General features: G+C 43.9%; 2 protein-coding genes across 2 annotated transcripts in view; both read right to left on the bottom strand.

The window, feature by feature from the left end:
- Window positions 1–6,369: 6,369 nt before the first annotated feature.
- Window positions 6,370–12,632, bottom strand: atp6ap2 (ATPase H+ transporting accessory protein 2). Its single transcript, XM_083638371.1, has 9 exons — window positions 12,542–12,632; window positions 11,140–11,270; window positions 10,526–10,654; window positions 10,315–10,410; window positions 10,045–10,182; window positions 7,971–8,024; window positions 7,715–7,864; window positions 7,489–7,608; window positions 6,370–7,389 (listed from the first exon to the last, which is right to left on the bottom strand). The coding sequence occupies exons 1-9, from the start codon at window positions 12,615–12,617 to the stop codon at window positions 7,195–7,197; spliced, it is 1,089 nt and encodes a 362-aa protein (XP_083494497.1). The 5' UTR covers window positions 12,618–12,632; the 3' UTR covers window positions 6,370–7,194.
- A 2,459-nt stretch (window positions 12,633–15,091) lies between these two features.
- bcor (BCL6 corepressor) overlaps window positions 15,092–21,895 on the bottom strand; it is a gene marked incomplete at its 5' end in the record, with an annotated part of 8,592 nt that continues 1,788 nt past the window's right edge. Inside the window, 4 exons of the mRNA XM_083638210.1 lie at window positions 15,092–16,220; window positions 17,430–17,586; window positions 17,982–18,059; window positions 21,034–21,179. Coding sequence (XP_083494336.1) covers window positions 15,890–16,220; window positions 17,430–17,586; window positions 17,982–18,059; window positions 21,034–21,179 — 712 coding nt within the window. The 3' untranslated portion in view covers window positions 15,092–15,889. The remainder of the gene's footprint in view (window positions 16,221–17,429; window positions 17,587–17,981; window positions 18,060–21,033; window positions 21,180–21,895) is intronic.

Raw genomic sequence — 21,895 nt, 5'->3', positions numbered from 1 at the left:
ATTTTAGTCAATAATGATGTCACTGATGATATCAAAGTCTATAACATCATCAGTGACGTCATTATTGACCAATATCATCTTATGACATCACTGACGATGTCCATGGCACTGATGATATCATAGGCATTGTGACATCATCAGTGATGTCATAGGCATTGTGCGATCATCAGTGATGTCATAGGCATTGTGATGTCATCAGTGATGCGAAATTGGGCAATTGTGCGCTGCGCATGCCAATAGAGCAGGCGAGGCCACGCAGCAGCCAAGCTTCAGGCGAGGCCGTGCAGCGGCCGAGCTGTGTGCGGCGAGCCCCGCACAGGGGCCGGTACCCTAGTACGGCAAAAAGGCCTTCAAATACGCTGCCCCTTCCTCCTGGAATAATGTACAGAAGGACCTGAAATTATCAGAGCTGATTACTTTGGGGGAATTTAAGTCCGTTTTAAAGGACTGAGAAAATAGTACGCTTGATCAATGTACCGGTAACTGCCCCTAAATGTTTTGTGAAATTGATGTAGAATATTGTACCTATATGCATATTTATTTTTTGTCTTTATTTTGCATATTAACTGGATACTGTGTTCTCCCATCCAAAGCATTTATACACCAGCTACTTTTTTGTTTTTGAGAATAACAATCATTTGGAATATTTGGTGGAATATTTCAGTATTGCAACAATCAACAGAGAAATTAGACCAGATATAATGTATTTTTTCTATTTCCACTGTCATTGATAAGACTGGAAGAGGATCACTGTGTGTTGGTGTATACATAAATGACTTGTTGTCACAGCTAACCAAAAATTGTAAACTACAATGCTAAGCTAGCTAGTGGTAAACTGCTAGCGTTAAGCTAGCTAGTAGCGCTGAAGACACTTCTTTTGTCATTGTCGCTAGTGTTTATGTTGAATCCCCTACATAGCGTGTACACCTATACAACACGGGACACCTGTATTAAAATAAGCATCATACCGCCTCTATAAGCAGGTATGTGACATGAAGCTGGCTTTTCTCCAAGTACCAAGACACACTACATAACGTGATAACACCAGGTTAGTTAACGTTAGCCTTAGCTACAACAGCTAGCTACATTGTCCAATATGCGAACCATAAGAGAGCTAAAAGCTTACCCAATGGCAGGGCTTCAACTCCGATCAAGGGGGAATATAACAGAACTGTAAAAAACTACTGTTCTCCCCATGGCGTTTCCACCACCAGCATCTTAAAATAATGATAAAAACACATTTTTGCAGCCAGTTCGGGGTGGTCGTAGTCGGTACTTTACAGGCGCTTCCCGGTCCCTGCCGAACATCCGCTAAACGCCGGAAGTGCCTCATTTTTTCATAACAACCCCCAGACAGACCCTTCGCTAGTTTTTTTTTGACACTTTACTGTATTCATAGTATTCCTATGATGTCACAAGCATTTTCCTACCAATATGGCGCTACAATACACACAGCTCATTGACTGTTTGTGTCACTTGATTGTAATCACCTGTTAATTGATTTCAATCACCTGTTATTTTCCTACCAAGATGGCCATGTGGTGATGTAACAGAATACTATCAATATATTGGTAACACTTTACAATAACGTACACAAATACTATAGTAGTTACTAGTAAACTAACCATTAACTAATAGCCAGTTAATGAGTAGCTAATGAAAAATTTGGCATTAGTCAATCACTAGTTAATCATAGTTAATGATTCGTTAACATGGTAACTAATGGTCAGTTCTTAAGTAACTACCATTAAGGAACTACCTATCAACTACTCATTAACTACTCATTAACTATTCATGAACTAATGGTTCGTTCCTTACTCGTTCCTCAGTAACTACCCATTTTTTGTGTTACAGTATTATGAAGTGTTACCGTTAATCTTTTTGTGTACCCTATTGTAAAGTGGTGCATCATACTCAGTAGTTTATGAATACTGAATCATTACCTGTCCATTATTTACTCTTTTCGCACCCTAATATAAAGTGAAAGATATTCTTATCAAATAAACACTCCCTCCAGGTGAGATGTTACCAATATATTTACGTGAGTACTACTTCTCCTCAGTAACGATTGTAGAGTCTGTAGGGGCCCTAGGCAAAAATTCCCCGGGGCCCCCTCCAACCTCATCACCATCATTTTATTAATAACCTGACACCAACCAAAAATACATCAATATTATCATTAGCATTCCTCAAGTTCCTAGGACATATTTTATTAGCCTATTCATAACTTTCATGGTGCAAAGTTAACTTTTTTGTCCACCGGACTAGTGAATGTTCAAATGTTACCAGCCACTCAATGGATTAGCATGGATTAGCAATGTATTAGCACCACCAGGTGAATCAAATCTAGGCTACCTAACAGCCACTTGCAAATTTATATTTTACCAGCATTTGGCTGGTGAGGTGAGTGGTGACTGGTACTAATTGTGTGCCCTGCCCTCATAGTAATTCATAGCTTAACTATTATTTTAGCCAGGTTATCTAACAAAAAAAACAGAAAAGTGACACCAGTGCTAGCTGAATTTATTTAATTATCTCCCCATAGGCTATAGCCTACTAAAATAACAGCATTCAGTTATCTGCCTAATCAGTATCTGCTCCACTTGTTTTTTCCCACATCCTCTTTTTTTCTCTTTCGTTTTGACTTCCAGATTATTTCATTCACTTTCAATTTAAGAGAATACGTGAATCATGCAGACTTGACTTGAATAGACTACATGCACAACTTCTTTACTTCCTGAAATTAGTAGCCTACAGCTTCTTTATTTCCTGTCCTACACTATTGGATGAACTGATTAGTCAGGTGTGCCTGATCATTGTTGTGACTGCAGCACACCTGACATTAATCAGTTCATCCAATAGTGATGACAGGAAATAAAGAAGCTGTACTAATTTCAGGAAGTAGTGGAGTAGTGCATGTAGCCCATTGAAAGTGAAAGTGAATTCACATCATTCAAAATCGTCCAGGGGATGTCATGGAGCCCCTTTAGGGAGGTTTCAATGTCATTGCAAATTTTCCATTGGTTCTTTAATGGATAGGGGTTTGTGGTTACTGCTGTGGAGTAAAGTTTATCTGCCCTTGGGGGGCCCTAATGGACTGGGGCCCCAAACACTTGCCTGCCTTGCCTGTTCACAAGCTGCCCCTCTGCGTTCTCCTTGGTTGTTGTAGATCACTAATGTGTTGTTTCTGTCTCTTGACTCACTCTCTTCTTTCTTTCCAAAAATCAAAGATGTGGCATATCTTATTAAACAACTTCAGTGTACTCTCTGACAATTTGTTGCCATGACAACAACATTCTTAATGGTCAGAGGAAAGGTGTCTATCTTTATCATCTCAAAATATGTCAGTCATAACCTTAACACAAAGACAGAATTAGCCCAACCTGAGAATCTAAGACCAGCTTGGCTTTAGTCTAGTATACCAATCTGGAACCCAGAGTCTATTTCGCCACGGTCTATTTACATGCCAATAGATAGTCTATTTACGTGCCAAAATAGACTCTGGGTTCCCAGAGATTGGTCTTAAACTAGCTTTATGCAACTGGTATTCAGTGGCTAGGAGATTGTAGCCTAGTTGAAAGTTCCCATATTATGAAAAACGTTTTTCCTGATCCCTACATATATATATATATATAGCCTATACACACACACACACACATATATATATATAGCCTATACACACACACACACACACACACACACACACACACACACACACACACACACACACACACACACACACACACACACACACACACCCACACACACACACACATACACATACACATACACATACACATACACATACACATACACACATACATGCATAAATATATATACTGTACATATATATATATATATATATATATATATATATATATACACATATATTCTGTATGATCCTCCCTCCCCGAGGTTGTATGAACATATGCAACAAACCCTAGATGTATGATGAACAATTATACAAACCCAATTGTATTTTTATTTATTTATTTATTTATTTATTTATTCATTCATTCATTCATTCATTCATTCATTCATTCATTCATTCATTCATTCATTTCTTGATATAGCAGCTGCAACAGAGACATCAGGCCTGCTCATCCCCTGCAAAGGGGTTGGTGAGTTGGTCATCAAACACTGCAGTGATTGAATGAATTAATGAATGAATGAATGTAAGTGTGCGGTCAGGAGCAGACTCAAGTATGTATGGCATGCCATGGACATTGGACAGGGGCTAGCACGGGAATAATATTACTTGTATTGTGGCAGAAAAGGGCTTCGTTGTATAATTCTTTATAACCATATAACAATTTTAAAAAGGTTTGTGGTTATGTAAAGTACAACAGGGCCCTCTTCTCTTTGACAGTGTATTTTGAGCTATAATCATAGGCTAATCATGTAACAAAAAGACAAGTATGACCGCTTGTGTTTTTTCCGATGGTTTTGTCATAGCCCCAATGACCAGTGTGGTTGTTAATCTCAGGAACCACATTTCTGCACAGCTATCTCTGGGGACAGCCCTGAGCCCACTGCTTCATCAGGTTCAGGGGTCAGTGTGGCTGCGGGTGGGTTGCCTCTCCACCCATGTCCCACTCTCCTTTCAGCTAGGGAAAAAATACATGTAAGTCAATGACATGTATGATGTCCACACATAAGCAGTTCTTCCATGCACAGCACACTTACCTATAACCTCTAATATCATGGGTTTACTCTGTGACATAGCCTAATGGTCAGTCAAATTAAGAACTAGTCTCCAGTTCCTTCGAACATAGGTCACTGTATAGTGAAGTGATCACTACTCCAGCTTCCATAATAGCTAGAAAGGCTCATTTGCTTTTTTAGCAAAGAAAATGGAATCATAAAAGAAATCACATGGAAGTCACACGGAGCACCTGGGGCACAGTTAACATTTACACAGGTTTGATGTTCTCTGAAGAATTAAGTCAATAAGCTGATTGTATTGCAAAGGGCAGTTTAGCCCCAGGGATGATATCATATTTTAAGTTAACGGCCATCCTCAGAGCCATTCCTCAGTCAGAGCCCGGAGGGATTGTAATTATTTTACAACTAGAAAAGTTGTCTGTTTGTGTGTTCAGTCTATTTGTCTTATCGCTATTCTGCCTTATTGCCTATTGCTGCTTAGTATTGCTTATTGATGCCTATTTCTTATTGCCTATTGCTCATTGCTTGTTGCCTATTTGTACTATGTCGTAAACGGAGTCCACAGCACAAGAATTTCACACGTGATACTTGTACCATGGAGTGACAATAAAAATCTTGAATCTTGAATCTTTCAGTAGTAATAATAATAATAATACTAATACATTTTATTTGTAATGCACTTTTCATAGCATATGGGGAGCATATAAAACAACGGCAACATTAAAAGTCACATAGTAGGATGGCCATGATAAGAGATGGCCAGTAGAGCTAGTAGTAGTAGTAGTAGTAGCCTATAGTTATAGCAGCAGTAGTGGTTCATTGTCAGGGATTGCTCTTACCGATAGCATTATGGTGTTAAGATGGGCTTCTCCGATTGCTCTCCCTCAGCAATGGAGGCCCGGATCTTCCTGACCACATAGATGCTAGTTGAGATGTGAAACAAGAGACATGTAAATCAATAGGAAAATAGCATTGATCCGTCTAGAGAGGATAGTTAAGGAAATGTTTTTCAAGTTAGTAAGCTGTATCTTCATAAAATGATAATTTCATCAGATCAAAACAATTGCACTCTTTTGTTATGTGGACTGAAGCAAAAAATCTCACTTGAAACATAGCCAATATTATATATATTATTGTGTATGCACTTATGCATGAATTCCCTCTTGTGATTTATTTGATTGATTTTAGCCATGCCATTGATTGAAGTTATTTGCTATATTTATCCTATGTCCTATGCTGCTCAAGCAATAAAGAATTTACTTTAATCTAAACTTTGAAACAGCATGATTATTTAGTTCACTATGAGCAATATGAAAAATCATGCAGCTTTACAATCAACTAACACAGATACTGTATGTAGGCTACACATAACACATTTTACACTACCATATCCAGGTCACTTTACTTTTAACTAGTTTTACATCATAATGTCCTTATATATTAGGTTTGGGAGGGACATTTATTTGGGCTATCTACATCCTCGAGTCATTTTCCACCTTTTCTCTCCACAGCATAAACATGGATAGTAACGGGAACAAGTCTCCCTAGGCTAAAGCTAATCGAATATCAGTATCAGTTGACACACTGACTTGAAACAAACATCCTCATGTGTCTTTAGTAAACTTCAGTTCTGCTCCTTGTGTGCAAGAGAGCAGCCAGTAGAGGTGTACCAACTCCATTCTAGAAACTGCTTCACAAGGCTGATTCATGTAATAATTTATTATTCGATATCTTGTTGCAAATTACAGAGCATACTTTGTCCTTGTCGAATCCTAACAACCAAAATTCTGATCATGTATACATGTATTTTACTATCCAATATGTATTCATCCATGCAGGGTGCAACCTCCCCAGCATAAACAGTGCACAAATCTTCTCACGAGAACAATACAGCAGTTTGTCATAGTTGTATTTCTATTTTCAATATATACACATAGATTTAATTTAACTTAAAAGTTTCATACAGCAAGACAAGCACAACCACCACACACACAGGCCACACAAACTCATTCTTTCATAACACTACAATGATCATCTTTTTTACAATGAAAAAATGAAACTGCAATCACCAAGGGGAAAGAAACAAGGAAAGTGAGGAGTTACGTTATAAGGAATGATGTGAGCTGTGGGGTTGAAGTTTGAAATGTTTAGTGTTTAACAGCTTGAAGCACGGCAACAGTTCTCATACACCAAGTGAGGATCACAGTTATCTAGATAAACTGTAGAACCTCCTACTGTAATACGTTGATCAAGGTCTCAAGAGCTTAACAGTTTAAGAGCTTTCCATTTTAATGCTGCATTGCTACCAACAATGGCAAACCATCTACCAAATAGCTGTCTTTCTTTTGTTGGGTAGGTGTTTGTTTCCTGGCATAAACCAAATGTATGACAGAGGTTATCATGACAGCATTATGCCTTCTCCCCTTCAACCCCACACTTTTCAGTTGTCTCAAAACAAAAAGATCACAAAAACAAACATTCACTAGAGGGATCTAAGTGGACGGCTGGAGTGTTGACGACGGCAAGGAATCAGTCCAATCTGATCTTCTGATTGGTCATCCTGTAGATGATGCTGTCATATCCAGGGTCCATGTTCCACAGGTTGTAGGAGACGACGATGACAGCGAGGGCCAGAGCGAGCATCAGCCACAGCACAATGTTGAAGACCACAGAATAGTTGAAGTTGTACTTGTAGGCCAGGTTATACGGGCTGTCTGGGTTACTCTGCGGGAGGAATAGAGAATGATTCACAGGATTAAAAGAGAACCAGGAAGGCAGAGGGAAACTAAACAATTAACAGTAGACCACCAGCGTCACACTTACAATCTGTTTGGACTCCAGAATGGAACGAGACTTCCTGGTCAAAGGAGCCTGGAAGCTCTTCACCGTAACGACCTCCACTACAGCACTGTTACCATAGAGACCATACACATCCTCTCCGAACTGCAACACAAAAGAAACAAATGGGGGTATAAAGAAAGATTCAATTAATGACTGAAGAGATTCTGTTGACAAGTCCCGTTGCCCATTCAGGCCTCTCGCTCTTCACCTTCTGCAGGACGGAGGCCAGGATGGCAGTGGCGTCACGGTACTGGGGGGAGTCCTGGCCATAGCGCCGGCTCAGCTCCTCCAAGCCAGACAGCTCCAAGGAGTACAGGTCAGGGGAGTGGTCCTTGGCCAGATGCCTGTGCCTCTGCAGCTGCAGACAGGACAGAAGAAACAGAAATCTCAATCACACCTAAAGGGAGAAACCTTTATTTTTAAAAAGTATGATTTTCTTTTTACAGTCAACCAGGATGACTTACCAGAGCTGTGATGTCATGCAGTACTTGGACCTCAGACAGAAAGAGCAAATCAGCCTATGAAGCAACACAACAAAGTTGAGTCAAAACAGGAAAAATACACTCCACAAAACAGTATTCCACTGGGTGAACAAAAACCTGAGGATCTGATGCAATTAAAACAGTTTATCAAAGAAAACACAAGGTCTCAATCCTAGGACCTGTCTGAGATTTCTTTTTAACAGTTCAATACAATTTCTCATAGGAATAATAATTTGCATTCTTGAGGACAATGTAAACATACTCCAGAACAGCAAGGCTCTAACCAAAGTAAATACAATGAATACATAGAAAGAAAAAATATAAATGAAAAAAAAAAACATAAAAAAAAAAACATAATGGCAAAACATCTTCACATTCCAGAGACCCTACCAACAAATAATTGTCGTGTGTTAGTAGTTGTCCAAATGTAGAGAGAGAAAAAATACATGTCTGAGATACACCTGATTACTTGATGATTAAATAATGGATCCATAAATATATACTATTATGGGGATGTGCAAATATATGACTCTTGGTATTATCAGCCGATATCAGCTTTAAAAAGCAATATCCGTCTTGATCCAATATTATTATTACAGTAGTAGTTTTACTGCCCACATTTTTAAGTGGGCAAGCCGCTTCTATGCGCGACTTTGTCCGTATGCACCTGTAGGTCAGCAGTTGACCTGGGCGAATCCATCCTGTGTAAAAAAGCATGTGAAGTGATGTCACTCAAATTATGTCACGCAATTACTTGACTGTGATGTCATCAGGTAGTTGTGATGTAGTCACCTAAGATTAACCTCGCGTCACCAGGCTCTTCTCGGCGAGAAAGAGCCTGGCTCCCGCCCACAATTGATTTTGTCACCCTACTGGTTCCGGCCTAGAGCCCGCCCTAGACCGGATGGCAGCGTTTCTAGCTCGTCAACTTTCACGTTAACTTGACAATTTGACCCAAGTATCAGAACGGCAAACAACAAAACAAAAGATGGACGTACCGAAGTTCTTTTAGAAACATTGCGGATTCACAATCTCACATCTTTTAAGCCAATACAGAAGCTTTGCATCAGACAATTAATCGAGGGAAGAGACATCAAGCTAACAGCAACACAGATGTTTTTTGGCACACTGCCTTCCGGTGTTCATTCTGGTTCTGTGGTTTACGCCCCATGACAAAAAGCGGGGTGGAAGGTGCCCAGACTACCTAAGATGTAGTCACCTAAGAAGTCACCTGGAAGTGATGTCACTTGGGCAGTTGTGTGTGTGTTGAATGCATTTGCAATTGCTCAACTGTGATGTCACTCGAGCAACTGTGATCTTATCTCATGGGCACTTTACACGAGGACGGTTTCCTATGGTGACGGGGAATTATTTTATCGTTAGTGCCTCCCTTTTAGACGGCGACGGCGAATTTGGGCTTAGGAAACGACACATTTTGAAACCACCCTCCAGAGTGAAATTCTTGGTGACGCTTCCCGCTGAGCGCTCCATGTAATCGCTTGAGATGGCTCATTTCAGGAACTCTGACGTGCCTGCACACGCGACACACGCGATTACGCCATAGCCTTGCGCGAGTTGGCAACCATTTTCAAAATAAACGCTATTGTGTCATTTCTTCCAGAAACTGTCCTCGTGTAAAGGGCCCCTTAGTCACAATTTGTGATGGAAGCAGATGTCAGTCGGGCAGGTTGTGTGTGTGTGTGTGTGTGTGTGTGTTGAATGCATTTACAATTGCTCAACTTTGATGACACCAGAGATTTGGGTCTGGATCGAGGCAACAAGGAAGAGGGTGTGTGAAGTGACATCACTCAACTGGAAATGATGTCACGCAATTGCTCGACTGTGATATCATGTTATCAGGCAGTTGTGATGTCATCAGTGATGTCACTCGAGCAATTGTCTTCTTCTTTTAGTTAAAATTGGTTAAGTGGTGTCTGTATGTCTGCACCGCTTACTTCAGCACCTGAGTGAGATTTTTTGATAATTGTGTGCAGTAATTTTGCTCTCCGAGGCAAAAGCCGGTACCGCCCTATATGAGGTGCTGTAAGAAGCTGACCTCTGCGTTGCGGCTGAGAGAGTTGAGAGGCAGGGAGGCCAGCACAGAGCCATCCTGGGACAGACGAGCACGGATCTGTTGCAGGGTGACTGGCAGGTCTTCAAACACAGCATTGGCCTTACCCAGCATATACAGCCTCTGAAAGAAAGCACACAGATAAAGAACCATTACAGATACTGTAGGCACTTTAAGGTTGATATTGCAGATTACAAATCAGGTTTATACAGGTAGTAATTATGCCCTGTTCACGCTCAGTATAGCTGTTATTACCTCCTCACTAGGGGCCAGCTGCAGCACCACAGGTGTATCCTCAGCAAACAGAGAGTGCACTGTCTCTGCAACGCTGTCCAAGGTGAAGGGCACCGGCTGGAAGGAAGAAGAGGAAGCACTGACAAACACAACTAATCCCTTTTGTTCAAATGATGTCCCAGCACCAGTGTATGTTGTTATCAGCACAAGTCTACAATCCAGTTTGACTCACGTTCTCCATGGGGTAGGAGGCCACGCTCTGAGGCAGGGCCAGGCTGTCAGCCCCCCTCACCACAACCAGCACGTTGGCCCTGGGACGCTTGAACAACGGGCCAGACTGCAGGCCCGGCCACGACAGATCCTGTACAGATATAAACCCTTTTTAAATGCTAAGATCATCATAAACTGGATGAAATACTACTTTGTCTATACATTTAACGAGTGTACTGATCAAGCTGTGTAAGTTATCCATACCATTAACATGTTATTGACATTGCTCTATTTTGCTTGTGGTCCTATTCCATGAGTGTTCTGAGGTAGTCTTCTATCATTAATATTTTTGTTTGTAATTTGGGATTATTATTTACTTAATTCATTTACAATTTAGTTCAATTTATTGTGCCTTTTAATAACTGATCATCTTCTGCAGATGATGTTAACTTTCAAGCTAATTCCGGCACACTTGTCGAATTAGCTATCACAATAAAAACCAATCAATTCAATCAATTTTATATTTATATGGCGCCAAGTAAACAACAAGAGTCATCTCACGGCGCTTTACAAATAGAGGCGGTAGAAGACCAGCTCTATACATATTTATATATGACTAATAAACAGAGGCGGCACCTCTTGAACAGAGAAGCCCATCGTCAGAGCCACAAGGTCAGGGATTTTCTCTCCAGAGACAGGCCAGTCTCCTTTCTGGAAGGACACAAAGTCTGGAGCCTGCAACACCGTCAAGCTGTCCCCATGGACGCCTGGGAAAAAAGAATAGGTTGTTAACCCATGTCAAATAAATGGAAAATAACGTTTTAATATACAGTAGATACCGAAGCTGGTGACCTCTTCCCTCAACATGAGACTTTTTCAGCTAGTGTACACAATGCAAATAATTTGTAAGTTCATAAACCTTTAGTCTAAATGTTGTTGGCATGGCTGAAAGTATACACCCAAATGTTTGTTTGTTTGTATTGAGTTTGTATTCAAGCTCAATATGTCAACAAATAATTTACTCAGTATGTTTACATTTGCCAAAGCTTTGGATATCACACACAGATTCAAAAGTAAAGTCAGGCAGGCAGTCACAGATTTGTCATACAAAAAATATCAATTTGAAGAAGACTATCTGCATCTTATTACTCTAAATCTTGCCTACAGTACCTATTGACATGGCACTACATAGAACTGACCAATACATTTAGTAATGGCTAACGGGGCCTTGTTGCAAATGAAAACGAGCTAGTCCTTTTGATTAAGCATGTATTCAACTTCAGCAGTTAACTCTGCTATCTGATAGTTGTCTACAGCTACAGCAGCTGAGAAGCCATAGTGGCTTCTGTCAGTATAGTGCCACAAATAATTCCCACTGACGTGTTAATTAGTCAGAAGAACCAGCAGCAAATAGCAGCTTTGTCAGAAGCAGAACAGAAGACAGGTCAGAGGCAAGCTGCTAGTAGTAGCTGTGGATGGACGCTGCAGGAACTCGTGACGGACAGCTGGGATGCTGAATGTCAATGTAAAGAGGAACTACAAGCTTTGAGCCTGTCACATGACAGGTCACACTTTGTGAGTCAGCTAGGAAACAAATACGCATTTATTCAAATTAAATGTTGTGGCCTCGTTGACTTTATTACCCTTGCCATTAAGAAAAGAAACAATACACTAACGGAAACAGCCCCACTGCTGGCTTTTACCGTTTGCTAACGCGTTAAGCTAATGTTAGCAACTATTACTACCACTACCAGGCTATTCTCCACCTGTTATGTGACGTTATAGGAAGTAAATACCACCAATATTGCAAGATAACTATCTGCTGAACGGCATATTAACCTATACATTTCCCCGTAGAGTGTGACCATTATAGTGTGACTGACGAAATAAAAACCCAACATACGCCAAAGGGCGATGCTAACGTTGGTTGCTAGCGACCTGTCATTCGCCCATCTGGTGGCTAGATTAGCCTGATCTGATGAAATTCCTTTTTGTCAAAATAATGTATCATGACTGTCTAACGTGGCAAATGTCTCACCAGTGGCGATAACGAAGCAGAAGACAAACGCAGCAGCAAATACAGACTCCATCCTTCGGCAGTTTTTCAGCGACATCTTTCTCCTTGCTACAGCAGAGACCAGCTGACCTGACTGACGTCACGTCGCTACAAAGAATTATGGGACGTGTAGTTTCTGGCACATAATAATAATAATAATAATAATAATAATAATAATAATAATAATAATAATAATAATAATAATAATAATAATAATAATGATAATAATGATGATTATGATGATGAAAAAACGTGTAGTTTCTGGCTAATGTTCATCTTGAAGAAACCAATGACTACAAGAGAAAATCTTTCAGTACAGACATTACAAATATAATACATTTTAATATAAGAGATGTATTGGTTTAATCAGGTTCCTTTATTATCTTGTTTCTTATTTCATACTGTCTGTGGTGTCATTCAAATTAATCCTCATCTAGGCAAAAACGGATGTTTTTTTTTTTTAATGTGATGAGACCCTAAGTTTGGCAAACATTTACCAGGATATATGAGCCCACAAAGTAAATCTCCCTTTTGTGCATCCATTTTTCATGTGTCCAGCATATAAGCTGCTCAATTTGAAAAAGAAAGGGAGATTCACTTTGTGGGCTCATAAAATGTTATTCCTTTTACACCCAAATGAGCTTCATTTTATGGCAGAGCCATTAGATCCAAACTAGAAAATGTAAGACTTCAGAATAGCAGAGAGAAGGCCAGTGAATGTTCAATATATACAAAGAAGTACAGGACTGTCCTTGGCTATGGCGCTGTGCAGGCCCGAAAGCCAAACTCTATACATTCACATTCCCTTTTGACTCATTTTTGAGAGCCAAGTCTGAAGTACTCCCACAGAAAAACATAGAATAAGGCAATTTCATCATGAGTGCTTTCCCAGCTGGGGAGTGGGACCTGAATGTAAGAAAGATAGCGTGGCCCGGCTGGTATAAATTGCTCCTGCATGAAATCCCCATTAAACAAAACCGTTCTGCCTGTATAATTGAAATGAGTCTTTTGACGTATAGATTAGAAGAGTGCGGGAGAGTGGCATTCTTCTCAGCACATTATTGTCAGATGACATTATTGTCATCCTCACAGATATTGCCCAGAACAGTTTATTTTCTTATACACAAAGGAAGCAGTTTATTTTCTTATACACAAAGGAAGCAATCTTAAGGCTTATTCGCTGTTGTAATCTATTGTGCACTTTACTTCATCGTGGTGGTGGCCATGCAGTGCTGGCAGCAGCAGATTTAATATGCTGTACACCTTGTAGCAACTTCCAACACTTCTTTTTACCTGGATGGGTTCCATTTGCAAAGTGTGATAGCTATTAGCTACTTGTGGTCAGAGTCCAGTCTTTAGCTGTAAAATTACATGCGGGTGTTCACTAAGGAGGTGGTGGGAGAGCAGCTCTCGGTAATGAGTATTGACCCTCCTGCACCTTCTGGCCCAGCGTTTGGGCTGAGAAAGCCCCGTCTGAAAAGGGGCTTGAGTAGCTATAAGCTCTCCTTCTTCAGCCGACTGACAGCCTCTTGTTGCTCCATGACCTTTACCTGGCTATGTGAAATGAGCCAACTCTCTGTCTGCAGGGACCAGCTGAGGATCAGCTCATTTCCTCAAGCTCTCTGAACTTTGCAGCTGAAAGAACCCACCATCCATGTTGCACATCTTTAGTAACCAATATGACATGAGAGTCTCATGTCATATTGGTTACTAAAGATGTGCAACATGAGACTCGGGGTCGTCCTGGAGACTTCATCTTGAGTTTAAACAGTATTGAAGCTCCTTAATTTTGGCCTGGCTCTTGGCAACTTGCAGAGCAGAGGAACCTCTGGCACCCGCTCTGCTGGGACAGGCCAGCTGCGAGTTCAGTTCGGAGTCCATCATCTACCTTGTGTTGCTCGCCTTGAGTTCAGTCATTTTGTTGAACCTCAGCCAGATCTCCATGCTGACATGCTGCTGCTCGTTTAGCCTGCCTGGCTGCTGCCACGTCCTCCATAGGACAGTCAGTCCTCTCTGGACGCTCAAGTCTGGATCGTCAATAGCTAACAGCGATCAAGGTGCAATTTCTGTCTTCAAAGCAAGTTGAGGATTTGATGCAGGAAACAGATCAATTCTTATGTCCATTAAGACAAGATGATCTCCCAATCTCCCCCCAAAAAATAAGTTTCAAAGCAGCTAGACGGGTTGGATTTTGCATTGCAGCTTCATTCTCTCCACAGGTTGACTCCCTGAACACTGGAGGGCGCTGCAAGCCACAGATTTTTACATCCTAACAGCGATTGGGAGTTGGCCAGCTCTTATGGCTGCACCAGTAAATTGCATGGCACCTACAATGCAAACACATTCCATAAGGTGGCAGTGTAGGATTGTCTGGGTTCTACACAAAGGCAACAAACAGGAGCCGCATAAGAAAATGGGGCGCTTCAGAGTTTGAGAAAGTTAAGTCCTTACCGCCCACTCTTAATCTACCAGCATGGACACAATGAGGGGCAGAACACAGTCTTCATCTTGCAGTTTGTATATTTATTTTAAAGCAACTTTTTTGTAAAATATAAATACAAATGATGAGATATTTTAATTACAAAGTTAAAACAAAAACAAAATGAACACACCGAAAATTACGTTACTGCAATAGCCTCCCTGTTATGTACAAGCTCTGTGCTGAAGAGTGAATATCAACATCATTAAAACTTTATTATACAAAGAATTTTGTAGTTTTGCTTTTGTTAAATTAGACTCAATTAGAAGCAACATTTAAACACCGGTAAAAAAAAAAGAAGAAAAAACAGCCCAAGGTTCAAGCCAGCACTAAAGTCTGAGGAGAGAGGAGGGGAAGGGGAGTGGACATCATGTGCTTCCTATAAACACAAATGCCACATTGAAAAGCAGTCTCAGACTCGATCCTGTACAGCTCCACACAAACACTGTGTGCATCCAATCATCAACACGACTGCACTCTTCTTAGTCGCCATACAAAATCTTTCAGACGTGAGCAACATCCAAAAGAAAAAAACATCTCTTGAGATATATACAGTATATATATATCTCCATATATCTCTCTCTCTATATATATATTGTTTTTATACATATATTAATCAATTTATAAAAATAAGACCATAATTAAGTTTCATGAGTCACAAATGTATTGTTCCTCAGTTGATGGAGGGTAACATTTCATCGGCCCCCGTCAGCCAGCAGGTCAGTTCATCTGTACAGTCCCCCGGTGGGGCCGGAGCGGGGGAACCGGGGGTCAGGCTAAGGCTATCATCAGAACGCCCTGGTCAGTTCTATAGCGAACCGCTGTGGGTGGAGGTCGGGCGGGGCCAGGGGTCACGATGAGCCCAGCCTGCCCAGGGCCTTGAGCTTGTCTCTCAGCCTGCCTCCGGGCCGCTCCCAGCGGTCGTCCAGGCACTCCAGGGTGGAGCCCAGGAGGGCGGCCAGCTCGGCGCTGCCCTCCACCAAGTCCAGCAGGTCCTTGCTGTCGGGCTGGAAGCCCTCCAGCTCGTCCGGGCAGGAGAAGAGCTGTGACAGAGAGGCCTGCCGGTAGAACTCCGCCTCAGCCACCGTCACCACCTCCATGTGGGGGAAGGCCTGCCGGAAGCCACGCGCCGACATCCGCAACCGCCGCAGCACGTCGGACAGCAGCAGCCAGTTCCTGGGCCTGACAGAGAGAGAGACACCAGAGGGTTAGACATGTTCCTGGGCCTGACACAGAGAGAGACACCAGAGGGTTAGACATGTTCCTGGGCCTGACAGAGAGATAGACACCAGAGGGTTAGACATGTTCCTGGGCCTGACACAGAGAGAGACACCAGAGGGTTAGACATGTTCCTGGGCCTGACAGAGAGAGAGACACCAGAGGGTTAGACATGTTCCTGGGCCTGACAGAGAGAGAGACACCAGAGGGTTAGACATGTTCCTGGGCCTGACACAGAGAGAGACACCAGAGGGTTAGACATGTTCCTGGGCCTGACAGAGAGAGAGACACCAGAGGGTTAGACATGTTCCTGGGCCTGACAGTTCCTGGGTCTGACACAGAGAGAGAAACCAGAGGGTTAGACATGAGAGCTGAAACACAAATTAAACACTACCAGTCAAAAGATACACATGTACTATGTTTTTCATTTTATTTATTTTTATTTTTTTATTTAACCTTTATTTATCCAGGTTAGCCTCATTGAGATTAAGAATCTCTTTTTCAAGAGGGACCTGGCCAAGAAAAGCAGCATACAATTACACAAGTTGCAGACGCCACAACAAACATCTCATAACATTACAACACTACATGGTACACACACATTCAGTGATTCATAAAAGCAAGTTAAACTATGAAGAAAAAAAACAGTTGCAACTTTCACCATCCTCCCTACCTTTAACCATCGTTTTAAAAACATTTAATGAGACCAGCTCCTGCAATTTCAGGTCCTTCTGGAGCTCATTCCATGCCATCGGATACGATACAATCGGATACGAGCCCTTTTCACATTCAATAAAAAAAATTATCTTCATTTTGATCTAAAGGCTTATGCTTACATGTATGAAATTAGTTTTTAGACAAATATAAATATATATATAAATTCGTTTTTAGACGAATATAAATAGTGAAGTTGATGTTTCTTTCCAAAGCCTTTGGCTTTCCATCAAGGCAAAGGGTGGCTACTTTAAAGAATCTAAAATATAAGATAGTTTTGAACACTTTTTTGGTCTCTGCCTAATTTCATTTGTGTTATTTTACAGTTTTGACATCTTTACTATTATTCTAAAATGTGAAAAATAGTAAAAATAAAGAAAAACTAACGTTTGACCGGTATTATATTTGTGTGTGCACTGTGCCTGTGTGTGTGTGTGTGTTCTTTTGGTCCAAACTCACCCCTGGGAGAGGGACACCTGGATGTTGTAGCAGGGCAGCAGAGGTCGGTCAGAGAACTCAAACTCAAACACCTCTTTCTTGTCATCTTCATCCTCCTCATCCTCGGGACCTGGGGGGTCTGCCAGGATGTCAAACACACCGCCCTCTTCGCCAGACTCTGAAACACACATGGATAATTTTTAGTTATCACAACCACATGATTATAAAAGATGCAAAGAGGCAAAACCTTCAAGAGTGCGATCCGTATCAGCAGACCTCCCGGTTATGCTCAATTCAAAATCTCCACATCCACCACATCACACGCACATACCGCTCACAGCCAGATGGCACCGGAGACGTATGAAAAATAAAGACGTCACGCAAGCACTGCAACACACACACACGCACACACACACACAGCGCTGATCAGTACTCACCGCACACGCACCCACACACACACACACACACACACACACACACAGCGCTGATCAGTACTCACCGCACACACACACACACACAGCACTGGTCAGCACTCACCACGCACACACACACACAGCGCTGATCAGTACTCACCGCACACAGCGCTGCCGTAGAATTCCCAATAAAGCCCTGGGTCTTCATCCGCGCGGCCCTGAAGGTCAGCAAAATAATCTACGGAGAGAGGAGAGGGACAAAGCATGTTATTCAAGAGACGGAGCCCAGGGGGATAGAGAAGGCAAAGAGAATTGCCCTTGGAGACTACGGCAGAAAAAGGGAGGGGGAGGGGCAGCGTCAAGAGAGGAGAGAGAGGAACGAACAGAGCAAACGTTGGGGGGGTGGAGGGGGGGGTTGATGGTCAGGGGCCAGTGGCTGTACCACGGGGGAGGAGAACGGCTGTCTCCGCTGGCCTAGAGCTGGCTCAGCTCAGACCGGAGCTACACACTGCTGCCAGGAATCAAACAGGAACCACACACAGTCACCCCGGGGTGCAACGAGCCCGCACACACACAGGCGCGCGCGCACTCACACACACACACACACACACGCGCAGAGCGAGCTGGAAACAAACAGGCAGAGGGAGCTGGCTAAGCACACACAGCCAGAGCAAAGTGTGCATTCAGCGTGCGGCGCACACACGCGCACGCACACACACACACACACACACGCACACGCACACACACAGAGTGCGAGCTGGGCTGTGTGCCAGTGCTGAGGCGTGGGGCGTCTGGCGTGTGTTTGGAGGGATTAACGGCCTCCAGATGAGTGGGACCAGGTGGAGGGAGGGCAGTGATCGCTCGTTCTCTCGCTCCCCCTCCTCTCTCTCTCCCTCTCTGTCAGTCTAACTGGTGCTCGTTCTCTCGCTCCCCCTCCTCTCTCTCTCCCTCTCTGTCAGTCTAACTGGTGCTCGTTCTCTCGCTCCCCCTCCTCTCTCTCTCCCTCTCTGTCAGTCTAACTGGTGCTCGTTCTCTCGCTCCCCCTCCTCTCTCTCTCCCTCTCTGTCAGTCTAACTGGTGCTCGTTCTCTCGCTCCCCCTCCTCTCTCTCTCCCTCTCTGTCAGTCTAACTGGTGCTCGTTCTCTCGCTCCCCCTCCTCTCTCTCTCCCTCTCTGTCAGTCTAACTGGTGCTCGTTCTCTCGCTCCCCCTCCTCTCTCTCTCCCTCTCTGTCAGTCTAACTGGTGCTCGTTCTCTCGCTCCCCCTCCTCTCTCTCCCTCTCTGTCAGTCTAACTGGTGCTCGTTCTCTCGCTCCCCCTCCTCTCTCTCCCTCTCTGTCAGTCTAACTGGTGCTCGTTCTCTCGCTCCCCCTCCTCTCTCTCTCCCTCTCTGTCAGTCTAACTGGTGCTCATTCTCTCGCTCCCCTCCTCTCTCTCTCCCTCTCTGTCAGTCTAACTGGTGCTCGTTCTCTCGCTCCCCCTCCTCTCTCTCTCCCTCTCTGTCAGTCTAACTGGTGCTCGTTCTCTCGCTCCCCCTCCTCTCTCTCTCCCTCTCTGTCAGTCTAACTGGTGCTCGTTCTCTCGCTCCCCCTCCTCTCTCTCTCCCTCTCTGTCAGTCTAACTGGTGCTCGTTCTCTCGCTCCCCCTCCTCTCTCTCTCCCTCTCTGTCAGTCTAACTGGTGCTCGTTCTCTCGCTCCCCCTCCTCTCTCTCTCCCTCTCTGTCAGTCTAACTGGTGCTCGTTCTCTCGCTCCCCCTCCTCTCTCTCTCCCTCTCTGTCAGTCTAACTGGTGCTCGTTCTCTCGCTCCCCCTCCTCTCTCTCTCCCTCTCTGTCAGTCTAACTGGTGCTCGTTCTCTCGCTCCCCCTCCTCTCTCTCTCCCTCTCTGTCAGTCTAACTGGTGCTCGTTCTCTCGCTCCCCCTCCTCTCTCTCTCCCTCTCCGTCAGTCTAACTGGCAGGCTATTGCTCCGTCGACCTATCCATCCTCCCCATTTCAAAATTCAACACCGTCTTTCCAGCCGTCTACATATAAATCTATGTGTTTTGCACTAAACCTGCCCTGGCCGTGACTTTACACCTGCTCCCCCCCCCCTCCCTCTCTTGTTGTATGATCTCTCACGTCTGCCTCTTCTCACCGAGGCCTCCGGTCTCGTCTGATCTAATTGGTCGTCACTCGTTAGCCGCGTGTCATATTAAGCAGCTGGCTGCGTTGGCGTGTGTCATGCGTGTGTATGTTCTCATTTCCTCCTCCTGTATACAGAACACGGGCTCATTCGCCTGTCTCGTCAACAAACATCCAAAGCTTCTCGACACACTCCAAATCAGACTGTAGCTTCTCGACACACACTCCAAATCAGACTGTAGCGTGGCAGTGGCACTGTGAAAATCCATACAAAATGCGCGCGCGCAGGCACACGCACACACAAAAGCAGAGTCTCCAGCCAGAGCGAAGCCCATTTCCGCACGTACGCTGAGCAAACACAGTTGGCGTTGCTAAGTAACCAGATCGAGGAGCTCAGAGGCAGCACGCACCCCGGGGGGCTGAGGCTCCCTGTCTAACAGGTGGTCGAGGGGGGAGGGGAGGGGGGGGTATGACAGAGACAGACGTGTGGAGCGGTGGTTTGGAGGCACTGCGGTGCAGGACCAGGGGGCACAGAGGTCAGAGCGGCGAGAGAACGGCACATCATAAATGAGCCGGGGGGGGGGGGGGGGGGGGGGGGTCATGTTGGCTGAAAACCCGTCGTTTCAACAATGACCTCACCCTCTCCCCGCTAAACGATATCCAGTCTAGCCTGAGTGCTCTCCGAACAAAACACAGTGGCAACGCTGATCAGAATCACGACAGAAAATCAAAACACAGCCTCCAACGCACCAACAGGAAGGCAGCGCAATCCTCACAGCATGGGGCATAAAAAAATCATACCCAGAAACAGCGTGGCGTCAACTTCACCTTCTCTAACGGCATCGTTATGATCTCATGATTTACAGTCAAAGGAATCAAAAAAGCCACTAAAGCCCCGGCCTGTTTGTATGCTTCCAATTTTGGTTATAAACAAATGATATTATGCTACTGCTGTGCTACTCTAAGTTAATGCCCAACATGTAAATGCAATGTAAATGCGGGGGAGGAGGGGGGGGCGGGTAAACAGTCATTGCACTGTTAAGGGGATTTGTATGCAGTGGATGAGGAAAGGGGGGCGGGGCGGGGGCGTACCTTGGAGGAAGTGCTCCATGCCGTCGCTGTGGGTCATCTTCAGCAGGCCGCGGCCCGAGTAGGTGGCCAGCGTGGGGTCAGCGCCGTACGACAGCAGCACCCGCACCACGTCCAGGTGGTCGTTCTCCACCGCGTCGTGGATCGGCCTGCACATACATGCACACATTTTAACTATGACCACAGCATGGGAACATTTTTAAATGTATGGATCAAATAAAAATCTGTGGTTTAACTATCATCGTATATTGGTATAATTACTGTATAAATGAGAGCGTGATTGTCATGCTCTTTCTCACACCAGTGGTATTGTTGGTGCTAGTGGTTAAAAACCACATTTCCCATGAACCCTTTTGCCTCCTGGTGCAAAGGGGATGTTGCTAGCCCCCTCCCCCCCTGGTGTGGATCTGTGTGTGTTTGTTTTCTCTTCCAGTTGACTCAAGAGGAGAAACATGTTTCCCCACTGGCCTTTCAGTCCTTCCACCATCTGCCATCTGTGAGAAAGTCAACGCTTTAGCTGCGTCTGCACTGGACCAACAATCCTACAGATTGTCCCGCAAAATCCCACCCAGTGGGACACAATGTGAAGTGCAGCGTGGAGGCGGCCATGTTTACAGTCATAATGTCTCAAAGTGAACGTGGTCATGATTTATTCCTGTGAGAACGCTACATGTGAAGAGCTGTACCCACTTTCACACAGCAGGAGCAGGACCGGTGCCAACATGACATTTTAACACAGCAGCAGCAAATCAAAGCACTCGCCCTTTTCCATTTAAAACTAGAGCTCATCTGGCAAAACCATCGGGCTGCCAACTAAATATGAAAATAGTTCTGCGCCACATTGAGTGACATAATTGATGACTAA

The sequence above is a fragment of the Poromitra crassiceps genome (genome assembly GCF_964638095.1).
Source record: "Poromitra crassiceps genome assembly, chromosome: 6".
In the NCBI taxonomy this organism is placed as follows: domain Eukaryota; kingdom Metazoa; phylum Chordata; class Actinopteri; order Beryciformes; family Melamphaidae; genus Poromitra; species Poromitra crassiceps.
Note: the sequence above shows the minus strand (reverse complement) of the source record. Positions and strands in the feature narration are given on the sequence as shown.